The sequence below is a fragment of the Astatotilapia calliptera genome, chromosome 17 (assembly GCF_964374335.1).
Source record: "Astatotilapia calliptera chromosome 17, fAstCal68.1, whole genome shotgun sequence".
Classification (NCBI taxonomy): domain Eukaryota; kingdom Metazoa; phylum Chordata; class Actinopteri; order Cichliformes; family Cichlidae; genus Astatotilapia; species Astatotilapia calliptera.
Window position 1 is genome coordinate 6,366,338 of NC_137438.1, and position 13,905 is coordinate 6,380,242.

Here is a 13,905-nt window from a genome sequence, read left to right on the forward strand (position 1 = left end):
TTTTGTCTGTCAGTCCAAATTCAGTATCATCACCTTCTGAAAACAGCTGGTTCTGTACATTACAGTTTGCAAGTAGGCATGCTAAGATTGCTCTAGAAAGACCTTATTCACAGTAAAACAATATCAATGTAAGTGTGATATAAAATTTTTGCAAAATCTAATGTATATTTCAGGTCAGAAAAAAACTAAACAAAATAAACTCCACATACTTAAAAAGCAGAAGCTGTTTACAAAGCAATAAGCAACAGCAAATTCTAGATTCATCTACAGCCATTAAAATGTGTTAGAAAAAAACCCTCAGAAATACTTTAGTATTGCAAAGCTTTGTGATCAACACACACACGCAGTCATTCACTATTGCAAAGTCCAGCATCAACGCTGGTCTTGTGTAATACGCAGGATACATATTGAGTACAGAGGCATCGCACAGATGCTGAGAGGGAGCTCGGTTTACACAAGAACAGAAAGAAAGAAAGAAAATTGTGGATTTGGCTGTGTTTGTGCAAATTCTACAAACAAATAAATCACAATTCAGCTAAACTGCACAAGACACAACATTTTCTATTCTAATGGAAACGGAGCTCTCAGACAATCAGCCCGACTGTTTTTTCATGTCTATTAACAACTCTTTTTTTTTTTTTTGTTAAAGTTGCATTTGCACATAGTTTATCCAGAGCTCTAAAGTCTAAAAATCAACCACGCAACACAAGACTGGAGAGCATCCTTTAGTTCACATGTACAATCGTCAGGAGGCCGTCACATGTAGCTGGTGGTACAGAGAGGCACAGAAAATAAAGAAACTGCCCTTTATCTTATCAATCTAACCCATATAACAATAATCAATAACAAAAAAAAAGGAACTGGAACTCAACATTAGTGAAAGCCTTAAAAATACTATTTGTACTGTGAATGTTGGGAGGAAGATTATAATATTGCAACACAGGTTCTTTCTTTTTTTAACAACATAGAGAAAAGAGAAGTGACACCAGTGAATCTTGACCTGTAGGTTGTGATGGGAGGCAAATGTTGAGTTACTACACTGCACCAAGCATTTGAATGCACAAATTAAAAACTCTCCAGAATGCAAAGGTTTGGTTCACAGTGAAACCAAAAGCCTGTAATTCTCCCCAAAAATCCTACTGTTAGCACAAATCATTAAGTATTAACAATGTGCCTTTTGTCCTGTTTTCCTCACAGTCTTCCTGTTAAAGGGGAGTTTTTCCTTCCCACTGTTGCCAAAGCTCTTGCTTATATGGGGTCATGTGATTGTTGTAGGGTCTTTACCTTAATATAAAGCACTATTTGTATAAATAAAAGTTAATTGAACAGAGCCAGCACCACAGCACCCCCTGGTGTATGTGTTTACACAGACACAGACTGCATTCATTGCAGTGTATCATCTTCAGCTGTGTGAAACTGCCAGACGTGTCACGGTTTCTACTTTCTGTTTGAAGGCTGAAGGCTACTGAGTATTCAGTCATGTCCAAGTTACGTCTCTGAGTCCACAGTTAAGGCTGCTGTCTGGGTTTGTTGAGGAGGCTGGATGATTCACTCTACAGGCGATAAAATAACACGCCTAATTATATGAATGTCTTATTATGTCTTCATCGAGATTCAGCTCTAAACAGAAGAACTGTGCCAGAGCGAAGGGGGGAAATGGTGTTCGAGAGTCCATCTAATACTCATACTCTACCAAATGAGAGGAGACATTTTCCAGTGTGCTGGAGTATGAGTATGTGTGTGTGTGTGTGTGTGTGTGTGTGTGTGTGTGTGACAGCTCTACAGGTACATGCAACATGCAGGAGTCTGGCAGACAGAAACACTTCACTGAGCAAGGAGACAAAATCTAAAAAAAAGAAAAAGATATTCCTGCAGGCTGAGTAGCTGAAGGCAGCTGGAGTTGTTTATCCACCGCTCTCTTTCTTTCAGCCCGTCTCTCCTTACTCCCATTAGCTGCCAGAAGCCCATTTTTAGAGAGCTCCAGCCCCATAAGCGCGTACACAGCGCCAGCTAAATTCACCCCGCCGGCTCAACTCATAATGTGCAAATTCAGGAACGTTAAGAAAGCTTCGAAACAAGGGAGGTATTTACTGAAGGGATGACAAATGGAAGTTTGGAAGCTGTGGCAAACACAGTTTAACGATGCATATCTGCTATTGGTAGATGTGCGATGTTCACGAACAAAGCAGAAGCGAAGGAAGAGCTAAAAAAATAAAAATAACTCTGGGCTTGAAGTGAGGATGGTGTAGCTGTTTCTGTAGCAGCCCCAAAGGACAAAACAGAGAGAGAGGAAAAAAGGGAAAAAGCCTAAATCTAGACATCCCAAAACAAACAGGTGAAGCGCTACAAAAACAGACACCAGCACACAGGATGGACTCTTTGACCTGCGCAGACAGGTGAAGACAGGGAAGAGGAACAACTGTACACTAGAGCTGGGCGATATGAGATTTTTTCATATCACGATATGTTTTTTTCATTTCAGGCGATAACGATATCTATCACGATATAAGCCAAATAACTATATTTGTAAGATTTAAATGTGCCGTTGCTCACAAGTAAAATGTGAAATAATCAGCAGCTTGTTTTTAAATATTTATTTCCCATAATAAGTTCAACAGGGTAGATGTACTTAAGGAACATGAGACTTTTTCAGATAAATAAAGGCAAATATTGCAAACTACACAAAAGACAGCCGCTAAAGCGTTTAAGTTTCAAAACAGAACAAACGAAACAGACTAAATTGTCAATTCCACTTAGAAACAAAATATTAATTCTAAAAATAAATCTTAGTTTGTTTTACAGAAGAACAGACAAACCTGACTAACTTTTGTCAATATCAAATAAACTGAGAACTAAAAGGAAATTCTCAATCTCTCCTTGTTGTATAGCTGAGCTTTTCAAACAGTTTTAACAGTTACTTTAGTCTGACAAAAGCCGAATGACGAATTAGCGCTTCCAGTCAGAGACTGAGGCTACGTCCACACGTACACGGGTATTTTTGAAAACGGAGATTTTCCGTTTTCGTTTTAAAAAAATAATCCCGTCCACACATAAAGGCAGAAATGAAGGAAAACGGTGCTATGAACATGCCAAAGCAGCAGGTGGCGCTAGATTCCTAACCGTGCAGAAATGTTGGCCAATCAGAAGTCTAGAAGCCTCGGTGGGAAAAAGTAAACAAAGCTGGGGCATAGAAGCAGAACCGAGTCGTATGTGTGGACGGACAGTAACTGTGTGTATATGTAAGCATTTAAACACTGCAGAGAGTAGAATTAACAGTAACAGTATTGTAGAAGTTCATTTCACCGAAACAATAACGTGGCGCACAGTGTGACGCATGCACCAGTTTATTGTATTTCCAGACTTGCTTTCGGCACAATTTACAGTGCACGCTACTCTGTTTTTTGTCAGACTTGAAATAGCCGAAATACCTTCACACTACGGAACTTCTATGGCTCTTCCGTTCGACAATCTCACCGGCATTGGAACCATCATCTGTTTTCTCTTCGGTCACGCTCGGTTGATTTTTCTAGTCGGTACACTCATTTCCTCCATTACCCGCTGGCTGCTTCCCAAACAAACACACGTGAAGCTGCGGCTGTGATTGGTTCGGCTCTGCGCTACTTAATTTGGATCGGCCGTCCTTTTTTTTTTTTTTTTTTTTTAAAGAGGACAAGAGCGGCGAGGTCTATCGCGATAGCTTAATTTCTCTATCGAGTAAAAGTTATATCGCGATAGATATCGTTATCGTTCTATCGCCCAGCTCTACTGTACACTGTATATTAAGCAAACAAAAATGGATGCCGTTTTGTGGGATAGCTTTCACAGTTTAGTGAAGCTGCAATCATATCCTGTTTTTTCTTGTCACTAAAAAAATTGAATCACACTTTATTAAAATACACACACTGAAGACGACCTGAAACAAGACAGTGAGACCTCAAGAGCAAAAAGTAGGATCGTTTTCTTAAACCAGAGGAGTCGCCCCCTGCTGGCCATGAAGATTTTAAAAAATGCAGGTCGACTTTTCAAAGGCCCATCTTTTATTTACAGTTTGTGAGCCTGATGGGCCTCGTAGCACTGCTCCTTATTAGTGCCCTTTAAAGATCCTGGGACTGTAACAATTTCTCTTGTAACCTTTGTGTTTTTGCATGTTTAACTTCATTGTTGTGCTTTCTCACACTTCTGTGCTTAGTCTAAAGGGGCCTCTGCACACTTTTATTAGATGCAAATGTAATCAATAACTAAAAACACTTCTTACAGAAGACGTTTGCTCTGTTTATCCCCAGTGGCTGACGAATAACAGCTTGAATAGTGGAAGGACAAGGTCTGTGTGATCTGGGCAGAGAAGGATAGCGGGGTGTGTTAGCTCAACAATGCCACCTGTTTAATGTTACACCGGCTAACATGGCTAACCCTGAAATATGAGAAGAAGAATAGAATTACTGCCAAGTCTTAATTAACCAGCACATTCAAATAATGGTACTGCACTGAATCTCATTTCTTCACTTAGATTATTGGGGGCTGAGTTCCAAACTATTCAGACAATTCCCTCCTGAATTTGAAAACATTTTCTGGGAAGTTTTAGAAAGAAAGAAAGAAAGTGTACTTTATTGGTCCCCGTGGGGAAAATCCCTCTCTGCATTTAACCCATTCACTCAGTGAAGCAGTGGGCAGCCACTGGGCGCCCGGGGAGCAGTGTGTAGGGACGGTACCTTGCTCAGGGGTACCTCAGGGTAGTTGTTCAGGGAAATCGAACCCCCGACCTTCCGATCATGGGGCCACCACTCTACCTACTGAGCTATCCCTGCCCTTATAAATAAATAAACATGTACTTCGTTTATAGGTACTTCTGTGATAGAAAACGAGGTCTAAAAGATCCAAGCTTTATGAAATTGAATGGATTTAGTCCACAGTTTTCAGACGTTCTGCAATATTGTACATAGTAACGACACTACGCAGATAAAAAAGATGACACAACTGATGAAAAACCACTAAAATAATTCAGGCGTCACTGACTTTAGTAAGAGGATCCAGACTGGACAGACAGACAGGAAAGCAGAAAAGCAAACAGTGCATTTTAAAGTCTGCTGCCTCAGCTGTTCATCTACAAAAGGCCCTGCTCATAACACACACATAGACAGGCGCTTCTAACTTAAAAGAGGTGAAGGTGAGAGCTGTCACCTAACAAAAAAAGAATAAGAGCAGAGCTGGAGTCCAGCTGGCTACCTTTATTTTATTTTATTTTAAAGCACTCGGTGCTGGGAAGCAAATCAAACTGTGGCCCCGAGACAGGCCGCACAGCCATAAAATCTACTGAAGCACTTTGAGCTGATTCGCAGGAGACCCGAGCACAGCACAGTACAGCAGGTCGGAAAGTAATCTATTAAAAGAAGTGCTTGAAAGGGTCTCGTGAAAGCTGATTTGACTGCTGACACAGACTTCATGGGCCAAATGAGGTTCACTCTCCTTAATTTCTAACAAACGAGCCGTCTACGAGAACAGCTCAGCAGATAATGAATTTATCTAATGTGCTTTTAAATGTACAGGTATGTAACGGGGAGGTACTGGGACAGATGGTGTGAGAATGCTCACATGGTTTCAACTGCTCTACTCCTCCACCTCTGTGCCACGCAGCTCTCCACGTGTACACCTTTTGTTTCCCAGAACCGGCCAATCAGAAGGGAGGGTAGAGTTTTTAAGTCCGTGGATGAAGCCTAGTGTAAGCTGAGAATCATGCAAAGCTACTCTAGAGTCCAAGATCAACAACGTGGAGGTATGAGCAGAATAAGGGCACTTTAATCATTTGGATGATGATTAGGCTCCATGAGAGGTGTTTTGAGTCCCAGCTTTAGTTACAAGATTTCTGCCTGATGACTTTTCAGTTTGTGCAGGTATATAAAGCTGCTGCTGTATTCAGGGTTGCACCCATGTTCTCAAAATGAACTTCAAAGAGAGGTTTAGGGGAATGTTTTGGCCCATCTTAAAGTTTCATAGCCTTTAAATGGCTAATAAAATAAAAATAATGATAAGAAAAGAGGCGGTCTGATAAAATGGGGCGGAGCTGTGAGATGGGGAAGTTGTGCGACAGTTTTCACTGACTTCACTGTAATCTGAAGACCTGCGACATCACGGAGCACGTGAGAGTCCATTTATTGCAAACCACAGAAAGCAGACAAAGACGGAACGGAAAACAGGAAGGTGAGCTTGCGTGTTTATTGCCCTTAATTTACCGTTGGTTTTTTTTCCCCACTGTAAGAACAATCCTGACATTCAGCACACCCGTCACACAGGCGGCAGCAAACTCACACCAGATTACTTGGACTAAACGAGTGTGTGAACATTATATATCACCAGTCACTGGTGTTCACACTAGTTGGGAGCGTGTGTTTTTCGGTGTGGCTGCAATAACAACATATGTATTTTTCTGCACAGGAATATTAAAAAAAATAATCGATTTTGTTTACACTGCAAACTTCTGCACAAGTTCTACATTCAACCTTCCAGCAGGAGAAGTGGGAACCTTAGTTATTGCCAGTTTGTTAGACACAGAGGGCCGCATGCACAAACCTAAATTCCAATGAATCGTAAAATTATGAATAAAAAGTAAAACCTCTCCTCTGTAATGAACACTGCACAAATTGCCTGGATACTGCCTGTGCCACAAATATCTCACTGGCAGAAAAATGCACATTAAAGTGGACCTATTATGGTTTTCTTCATCACATACAGCATCTATGCTGTGACAATAGTGTGTGCTCATATGAAATATGAAGACATTTTCAAATAATGAGGTATTTTGTTTTTGAGGACCAATCAGAATAAAGTCGATCAAAAGAGGGGGCGTGGTCTTGTTTCAGTCAGGGGATGAAGCCCAGTGTAAGCCTGTAAATCATGCAAAGCTACTCTAGCAGAGTCCAAGATTGTCAATGGTGGTAATGAGCAGAATAGGTCCACTTTGATAATTTACCCCAAAACACACACATAAAAAAGACCCTCCCTACAAGCATGAAATTAAAGTGCAGAAACTCACATGCAAAGCAGCATGTTAGTAGCATCTCGTGTGCAAAAAAAAGAAAAAAGCTGAAAACCGTACAGACCATCTTATACAGCATACAATCTTACTGTTTTATTATAACAGCGACTTATGCAATATGCACACCATGCAAATGTATCCAAAATGACTTTCAAATGTCACTGCCAGTTAAATCTCTCAGTAATGACTAAATGCTTTTGTTTTTGGCTAAAAACAAACCGCTTATATTGTTTTTTAAAGGTGATCCTGAAGCTGTTTCACCACTGCCAGCCATCAGTTGATCATTTCATCCAGCTAAGATTTGCTACTCACGAGAGAAGCAACAGCACATGTTTTTTAACAGCGATTTGAGTACAAGTTTATTCGCAAAAGCAAACACACTCGGAACCTGCTTTGATTAGTAAATTACTTGAATTGCCTTGTAATATTATTATATTACAAATATATAACAGTATAGGTATAAACAAAACAAATCAGACACTAAAATGTTTCACCTTCATTCATGTTGTACAACAGGCTCGCAGAGGAGCTCAGAAACATCCATTGTATGTGATATTGTCTGTTACACATGGCTTTATATATTCTGTATTACACTGCACTATTTACACCAGCCTTTTATTATCCATCCAGTCATTGTAAGAAAAGTCCATTCATTGAGGGAAGCTTTAAATTAAGGGCTTTGATTGGTTTAGGCCCTTTGTTTTCCTGATGTGCTCCCAAACCTTGGGATTGAAATGGCTGACATTTCCTACAGATACAGCAGAGCGGCACACACACACGCGCATAAATACGCACACACGCGTACTCTAATTCTCGGGGGGGGGGGGGGGGGGGGGGGTTTAAAGAGTAACCTGGTCTAATAAAAAGAAAAGAGAAAAAAGAGGGAAGCGAGAACAAAAAGATGTCAGACTGGCTGACAAATCAAAGGGCGAGTGTGCGACATCAGACACGTTCAGTCTTTTGAAAAAAAAAAAAAGGGAGACTGGGATGGGGGGGGGGGGGGGGGGGGGTAGCTGGCTGCATGGCCAGTCCTAAGACAGTTTCAGAGGCAGACGGCGGGCCGCCCTGCTTGCAAATACAAAAGCTGCTTGTACATACAGATGCAATATACTTCAATTTACATGATATATTAGAAAAATTGTACAAGATAATAGTAGTTAAGTACAGTTAACACACTGACTGTGAGACAACAGCTTAAGTTAAAGAGTTAAGGCTTGAACAGGACAAAAATAACACTGTGTGTATATATATATATATGTGTGTGTGCGTGTGTGTACATACGTGCCAAGATCAAAGAGCACTATGGCTTCATTTCACTCGAGCCATCTGCAAACCTAAATCTTTCAAACTCAACACTGACTTTTGTAGGACTGCAAAATGGCAGCCACAGAAAGGCCACTAGAGGGAGCTGTGACATCCAGCAGACATCCAGCTGTTTGCGCCTCCCTCCCCTAAGCTTTTAGGCTTCAAGGTGGTTCGGTTCAAACTAGAGCCTCTTCCTCTTAAAGTAGTCAGCGTACTGCCCCCCCAGGCCTTGCGAGTGCTGCCCGATGTAGGCCGCATCGGATGCTGTAACTTCCTGCACTGCCAGCTGAGGATACTCCCTCTTATGGCCCCTCGTCTGGTTCTGATGGGTTAGAAACAAGAAGAGAACGGGAGGCAGAGGTGAGGAGGGATTATGGACGTTTGACCTGGACGTGTATGAAAACACTTATAGTTGGAAAGTCACCGATAAAAACCATATATTTCATTTTCAAATACTAAGGAAATCTTTTTTTATGATCATGAAAGGGTTTATTGTTTATCCCGGGAATATTACTCTTGGTTTCAGACCATTTTACCAAAAAATATTGTTTTATTAATTTAATTCATCTCGGGACTTCGGTTGTCCACTACTATAAGTTTCTGTGGTCACTAAACATTGTTTTCTGCGTCTTACTAAAACAAGTGCAGCCTTGCTAACGATCTGCAGGAGATTAACCCTAAATTACTGAAATGATCAACTAACATAGAAGGTCGGTGACAAAGAAGCGTACAGGTTTGTGCAATTTTGACGAATAAGCAAAAATCCTGAATTTGCATGCATTTGTGTGTAGTAGCACAAACAAATGCAAATCTTTGAGGAGATGACGCTTAGCTCAGACGTCTGGCCCCGGTCTGTTTACGTCACTGTGCACTCTCTCTCGCTCTGTGAATCTCTTCCACCTCCGTGTCTCTTTGAGTGGCTTTAACGGCCTTCAACTATGCAGGGAAAAACATAAATAAAAGCTGCACTGAATGGTAGTCTACTGGTTGACTTGGTTGAGAGAAAAAAGAGGAAATAAATTTTTAGCAAGCAGCCTTTATAACACTGCACTGTTTGAAAGCAGAAACGTGTGGAGCTACTTGCAGCTAATGCAGACCAGCACAGACCTTCAAATGAGAACTGGTATTCAAATCACTGGCAGCACTGACATCAATCTGTACACGTCACACTGCTGCCTGGAGCTCAGCTTTATTGTTTTTAGTCACTGTTTTTGTGTTTGTTTCAGTCTAAAGTGCCTATTTCCTGTTCTTCTTTCACATTAAAAGGCCTACAAGGAAAGGAACCGATCCTAACATTTGACCCAGTATAGCAGCTTTTAATTTGAAACATCTATGCAGGGAGCATAGCATCCCAGCAATTTCTCTGCTTTTATTGTAAAGCAGTCGCACCCTCAGCAACTCTTTTTTTAAAGCTAACCACAGAAAAATACTCCTGCAGTACAGACAATAATCTCTACACACATTTCTTATACTAGCAACAATTGCCCTACTACACATAAAGGCATACAGAAAAGGTTAGCACAATATATCACTTTTCAATTCAGCAGGATGAGCAGCAACCCCCTCCTCCCAGATCCCCACTGTCAACAACGAGTGCAGCGCTCTAATATCAGAAGCTGTGGAGGAAACAACAATTCAACATTTCACTTAGCTGCAATATGAAATGTTGAATTGTTGTTATTTGGCCCAAGACGAGTGTGTCATGATTTCAAAAAGAAATGAAAAGGAAGGAGAAAAAAACCCTAAAAGAATGGAGACAAAAAAATGTGTTTCGTGTCTCATACGGGATCATGGATTGTTCTTTACTTACATAGTAATAGGTGTTCCAGTCCGCAGCAGCGGTGTGTGCGTGTGTGACAGGGTTCGGTGCGGCCGCAGATGGGTGCGGTGCCCCGAGGAAGCCCGGCATTAAGGGCAGCGTGCTGTAAGCTGGGAGCACGGCGGCGGCAGGTAGGACGGCCGGGGGAGGAGCCGCGCCATTACTGACCGCGTGCAGAGACACTCCCAGAGGCTTACACACCTCCACCTCCTACAGGAAACACAGAAACAAATAGTAGTAGCTTATTTATTGATATGATTCAAAGGTATACTCAGGACACCAAGGAAAATGGTCTCTGAAGCCGTTTTTTGTTGCCGTGTTACTGTTTAGGTGCTGACAGAATCTCATAACATGAGAAAATAATTGACAAAAGTGTTTTATTCATGTTAGCTTTTCTGTCCTCTAGTGTCTGTTATGAGGCACATCAGGTAGGCTCATTCAACCGGCTTCCCGTCACAGGGGCTTACTCTCCGAGGCAACCATCCCAAATCAAAATACTCATGCCGACATATACACAGCTCAATGTAACGCCTTTGTCAAATGATACGAAGGATTTCTCAGGCAGAGTTATCAAAATTTCCACGAGCTCAGGACGCCAGGGTCCAAGCCAGCTGTGCAATAAGATCTATGACATCATCTTCTAAGAAAACATCTTACATGCAGTCGTGTTTCCATTACGTCAGAGGACATTACTTTTGCCTTATACGTATTCATCCTGGAGCCTTACCCTAATTATTCCACCAAAAAGCATTTATGATTTACCTCAAAGAGACTTTTAGTCCCCAAAAGGGAGGCGAGTCCCCGATTCATCACAACGTGAAACTGATCTATGTCCCCCCCACAGGTAATGCACATATGCTCACATCCTCCAGCAGCAGCAGATAAGCCTGGATTTGGCTGCTCATTGTGTGTGGAGATGGCTGGCATCAGCTGCTGGGTGCAGAGTGATGCGTTCCCTCTAACAGGGTATCGGTGTCGCCGAGAGGTCAACCTCTCCAAATAAACATGCGGATGAACTTCATGTTAGTGCCAGCGCGTGTAGATAGCTTACACTCTGTCTGCAGGATAGGAAGCTGCTTGGATTTTTCAAGAGCTTCACTTTGTATCTGTGTGTATGTGTGTGTGTGTGTCCGTATGGTCACGGACAATCTAAATGAGCTTATCTTACCCTAATATGAATTATTTGTATGTTCTAACTAATTTAAGAAGACAAATGAATAACTTGTGTAAAAATGCTTATCCCTGGGACACGCTGGGTTCGTTAGCTTTGCTGATACATGCATGATAACTGAAGTGAATGGGTACGGAGGCTGTGTGTGTGTGTGTGTGTGTGTGTGTGTGTGTGTGTGTGTGTGTGTGTGTGTGTGTGTGTGTGTGTGTGTGTGTGTGTGTGTGTGTGTGTGCTTGTGCACAGGATTTTGTTTTCTCTTCTTTTCCAAGCAGCTAGTTGAGGGCTAACACCTGGCCAAGGGAGCCATGTGTGTTTCAAAGAGTTTATAGTGTGTGTGTGTTTACCTTGCTGGCGTAGCCCTGATTGGCTGTTGCTGGCTGGGAGTAGTATTGAGTGACTGCCTGCATGTAGGAACTGTAATCTCCATAGGTGGACACAGCTGGAGTCTAGAAAACAAGATTTCACATCCATTGTAGTTTTGTTGTGGGTTTTTTTACACTGCTCAAAAAAATTAAAGGAACACTTTAATTTTCAAAGGAACAAATTAGATCTCAAAGGGAAAAAAAATCATGCTGGATAACGTGTTAGGAATAAAAGGATGTGATGGAAATGAAAATATTGACCCTGCAGAGGGCTGAATTCAAAACAAAAAAATTTTTTTTTTTTTTAAAGTGAAAAAATGGCAGCGGCCAGTAGACTTAGGTTGTCCGTGTTAAGGGCCTTGTCTCTGGAATCTCCTTCATGTTCTTAAGACTGTGCTGGGAGACACAGAAAACCTTCTGCCCATATGCCATCCTGGAGGAGTTGGACTACACGTGCAAACTCTGCAGGGTCCAGGTATCACCTCACGCTAACAGCAGCGACACTGACCCTAGCCAAATACAAAACTAGTGTCAAACAGTCAGAAAAGATGAGGAGGGAAAGACTGTGAGTGACCTCCAGCTGTAAAACAATTCCTGTTTTGTTAGTTGTCTCATTGTTGCTCCTCCAGTGCACCTGTTGTTAATTTCATTAACACTAAAGGAGCTGAAACTGATTAACAACCCCCTCTGCGACTGACCAGATCAATATCCCAGAAGTTTAACTGACCTGATGCTGCACTGATTGAAAAGTGTTCCTTTCATTTTATTTTTTAGCACTGCAGCTACTTTTTGTTAGTTGCAAAATATTTTATGTTGCTTGCACAAAGAACACATTTACAGCAAACTGAAGTGGGCCGGACTCTGATGCGAGGATGAAGAAATGAAGGAAATACATTTACATGGAAATACATGGATCAAACAAAAAACAACACGTGGCACAAATCCCACACGGTCACAAACAGGTGTGTGTTTGCCACCTGAGTGTGCTCCTTGCTGTAGTCTGCGGCCGTGCTGTCCTGTGGCGCGGCCGTGCTGTAGCTGTGGGCTTGTGCCGCCTGATAGTGCTGGTACCACTGCTGCATGGCCTCCTACGACACACACACATTACCAAGCATGAACAGTGCTTTCTTGTCTTTGCGTGATTGTTTTTTTTTTTTTCTTTGCCACCTTTCAATTTTATGAGTCTCATTAAGTATTGTTCCTGCTCTCCAGCGTTTCGTTCCTCTGTCTTTGTCTTTCCAGACAAATTAAACCGACCGTTTTATTGGTTATCTAATCATGACTCATTTGTTTGGATGAGTAGAGTGTAATTAACATTTCAAATGGGGTTTGGTACTTGCTGCGAGCATCAGATATGTCACCTACTGCTGGAGGAGGAAGAAGCGCAAAAAAGAAAGAAAGAAAGATGACAAACAAGCAGTAGAAGGGCTTTGGGACTTGTTCTGAGTGGAGTGTTAGGCGTGAGAAGGAGAGCAGGGACAGATGGAGACACGCAGTGCTCACTGCCAAATCCACTCTCATTCTGTCTGTCCAAATATCCATACCCATTCCCATCTCTTCCACCACCCTGCCTCCCCTAGTTACAGCTCATCCTGTCTCTGCTGCACCCATCCAGCCGCGCTTTGTGTATCCATCCATCTACTCAGCAACACATGCATCAATAGCATATTTGAGGCCCAGTAATGCCTGTTCACACTAACTGAATGTACAGACCCCAAAATTCAGCATTCATATTTGTGTGTGTGTGTACACACGTGCATGTGTTGTAGGGCAGCACCTGTGTGTATGCTTGGTTGTACTGGCTGTAGTCAGTGGAGGAATCTGTGGTGTACGGGGCAGCGGTCGTAGCTGCTGCACTGTGGGAGTAGGAGCCGGAGCCCTGGGAGACCACAGGAGCGACTGAGCTGTTGTAAACTGCAGCGCTGGGTTGTCCTCCCTGGGCTTTGCTGCCCACTGAGCCTATGGAAGAGTAGAAGGGAGAATGGACGACAAATGATGTGTTAATAATCATAATGATGTGGGTTATCACACAAACTGCCCTTTTTTGTAATTTAGTGTATTTTTATAATATTTCCCCACACCTCTACACAATAAGTTAAATATTGGAAGAATTAGAGACAATTCAGTAAATAGAGACAATTATAATCTAGAACCTGTTTCATGTTGTTCATGATTGAGATGCTCTTGGACACTTCGTACGTGTCTGATATGAGGTTTC

General features: G+C 42.0%; 1 protein-coding gene across 1 annotated transcript in view; it reads right to left on the bottom strand.

Moving 5' to 3' along the window:
* Positions 1–8,376: 8,376 nt before the first annotated feature.
* raver2 (ribonucleoprotein, PTB-binding 2) overlaps positions 8,377–13,905 on the bottom strand; it is an 89,127-nt gene continuing 83,598 nt past the window's right edge. Inside the window, exons 12-16 of the mRNA XM_026146201.2 lie at positions 13,465–13,646; positions 12,665–12,775; positions 11,670–11,771; positions 10,146–10,364; positions 8,377–8,657 (exon numbers count right to left, since the gene is read on the bottom strand). Of these exons, the coding sequence (XP_026001986.2) occupies positions 8,517–8,657; positions 10,146–10,364; positions 11,670–11,771; positions 12,665–12,775; positions 13,465–13,646 (755 nt within the window). The 3' untranslated portion in view covers positions 8,377–8,516. The remainder of the gene's footprint in view (positions 8,658–10,145; positions 10,365–11,669; positions 11,772–12,664; positions 12,776–13,464; positions 13,647–13,905) is intronic.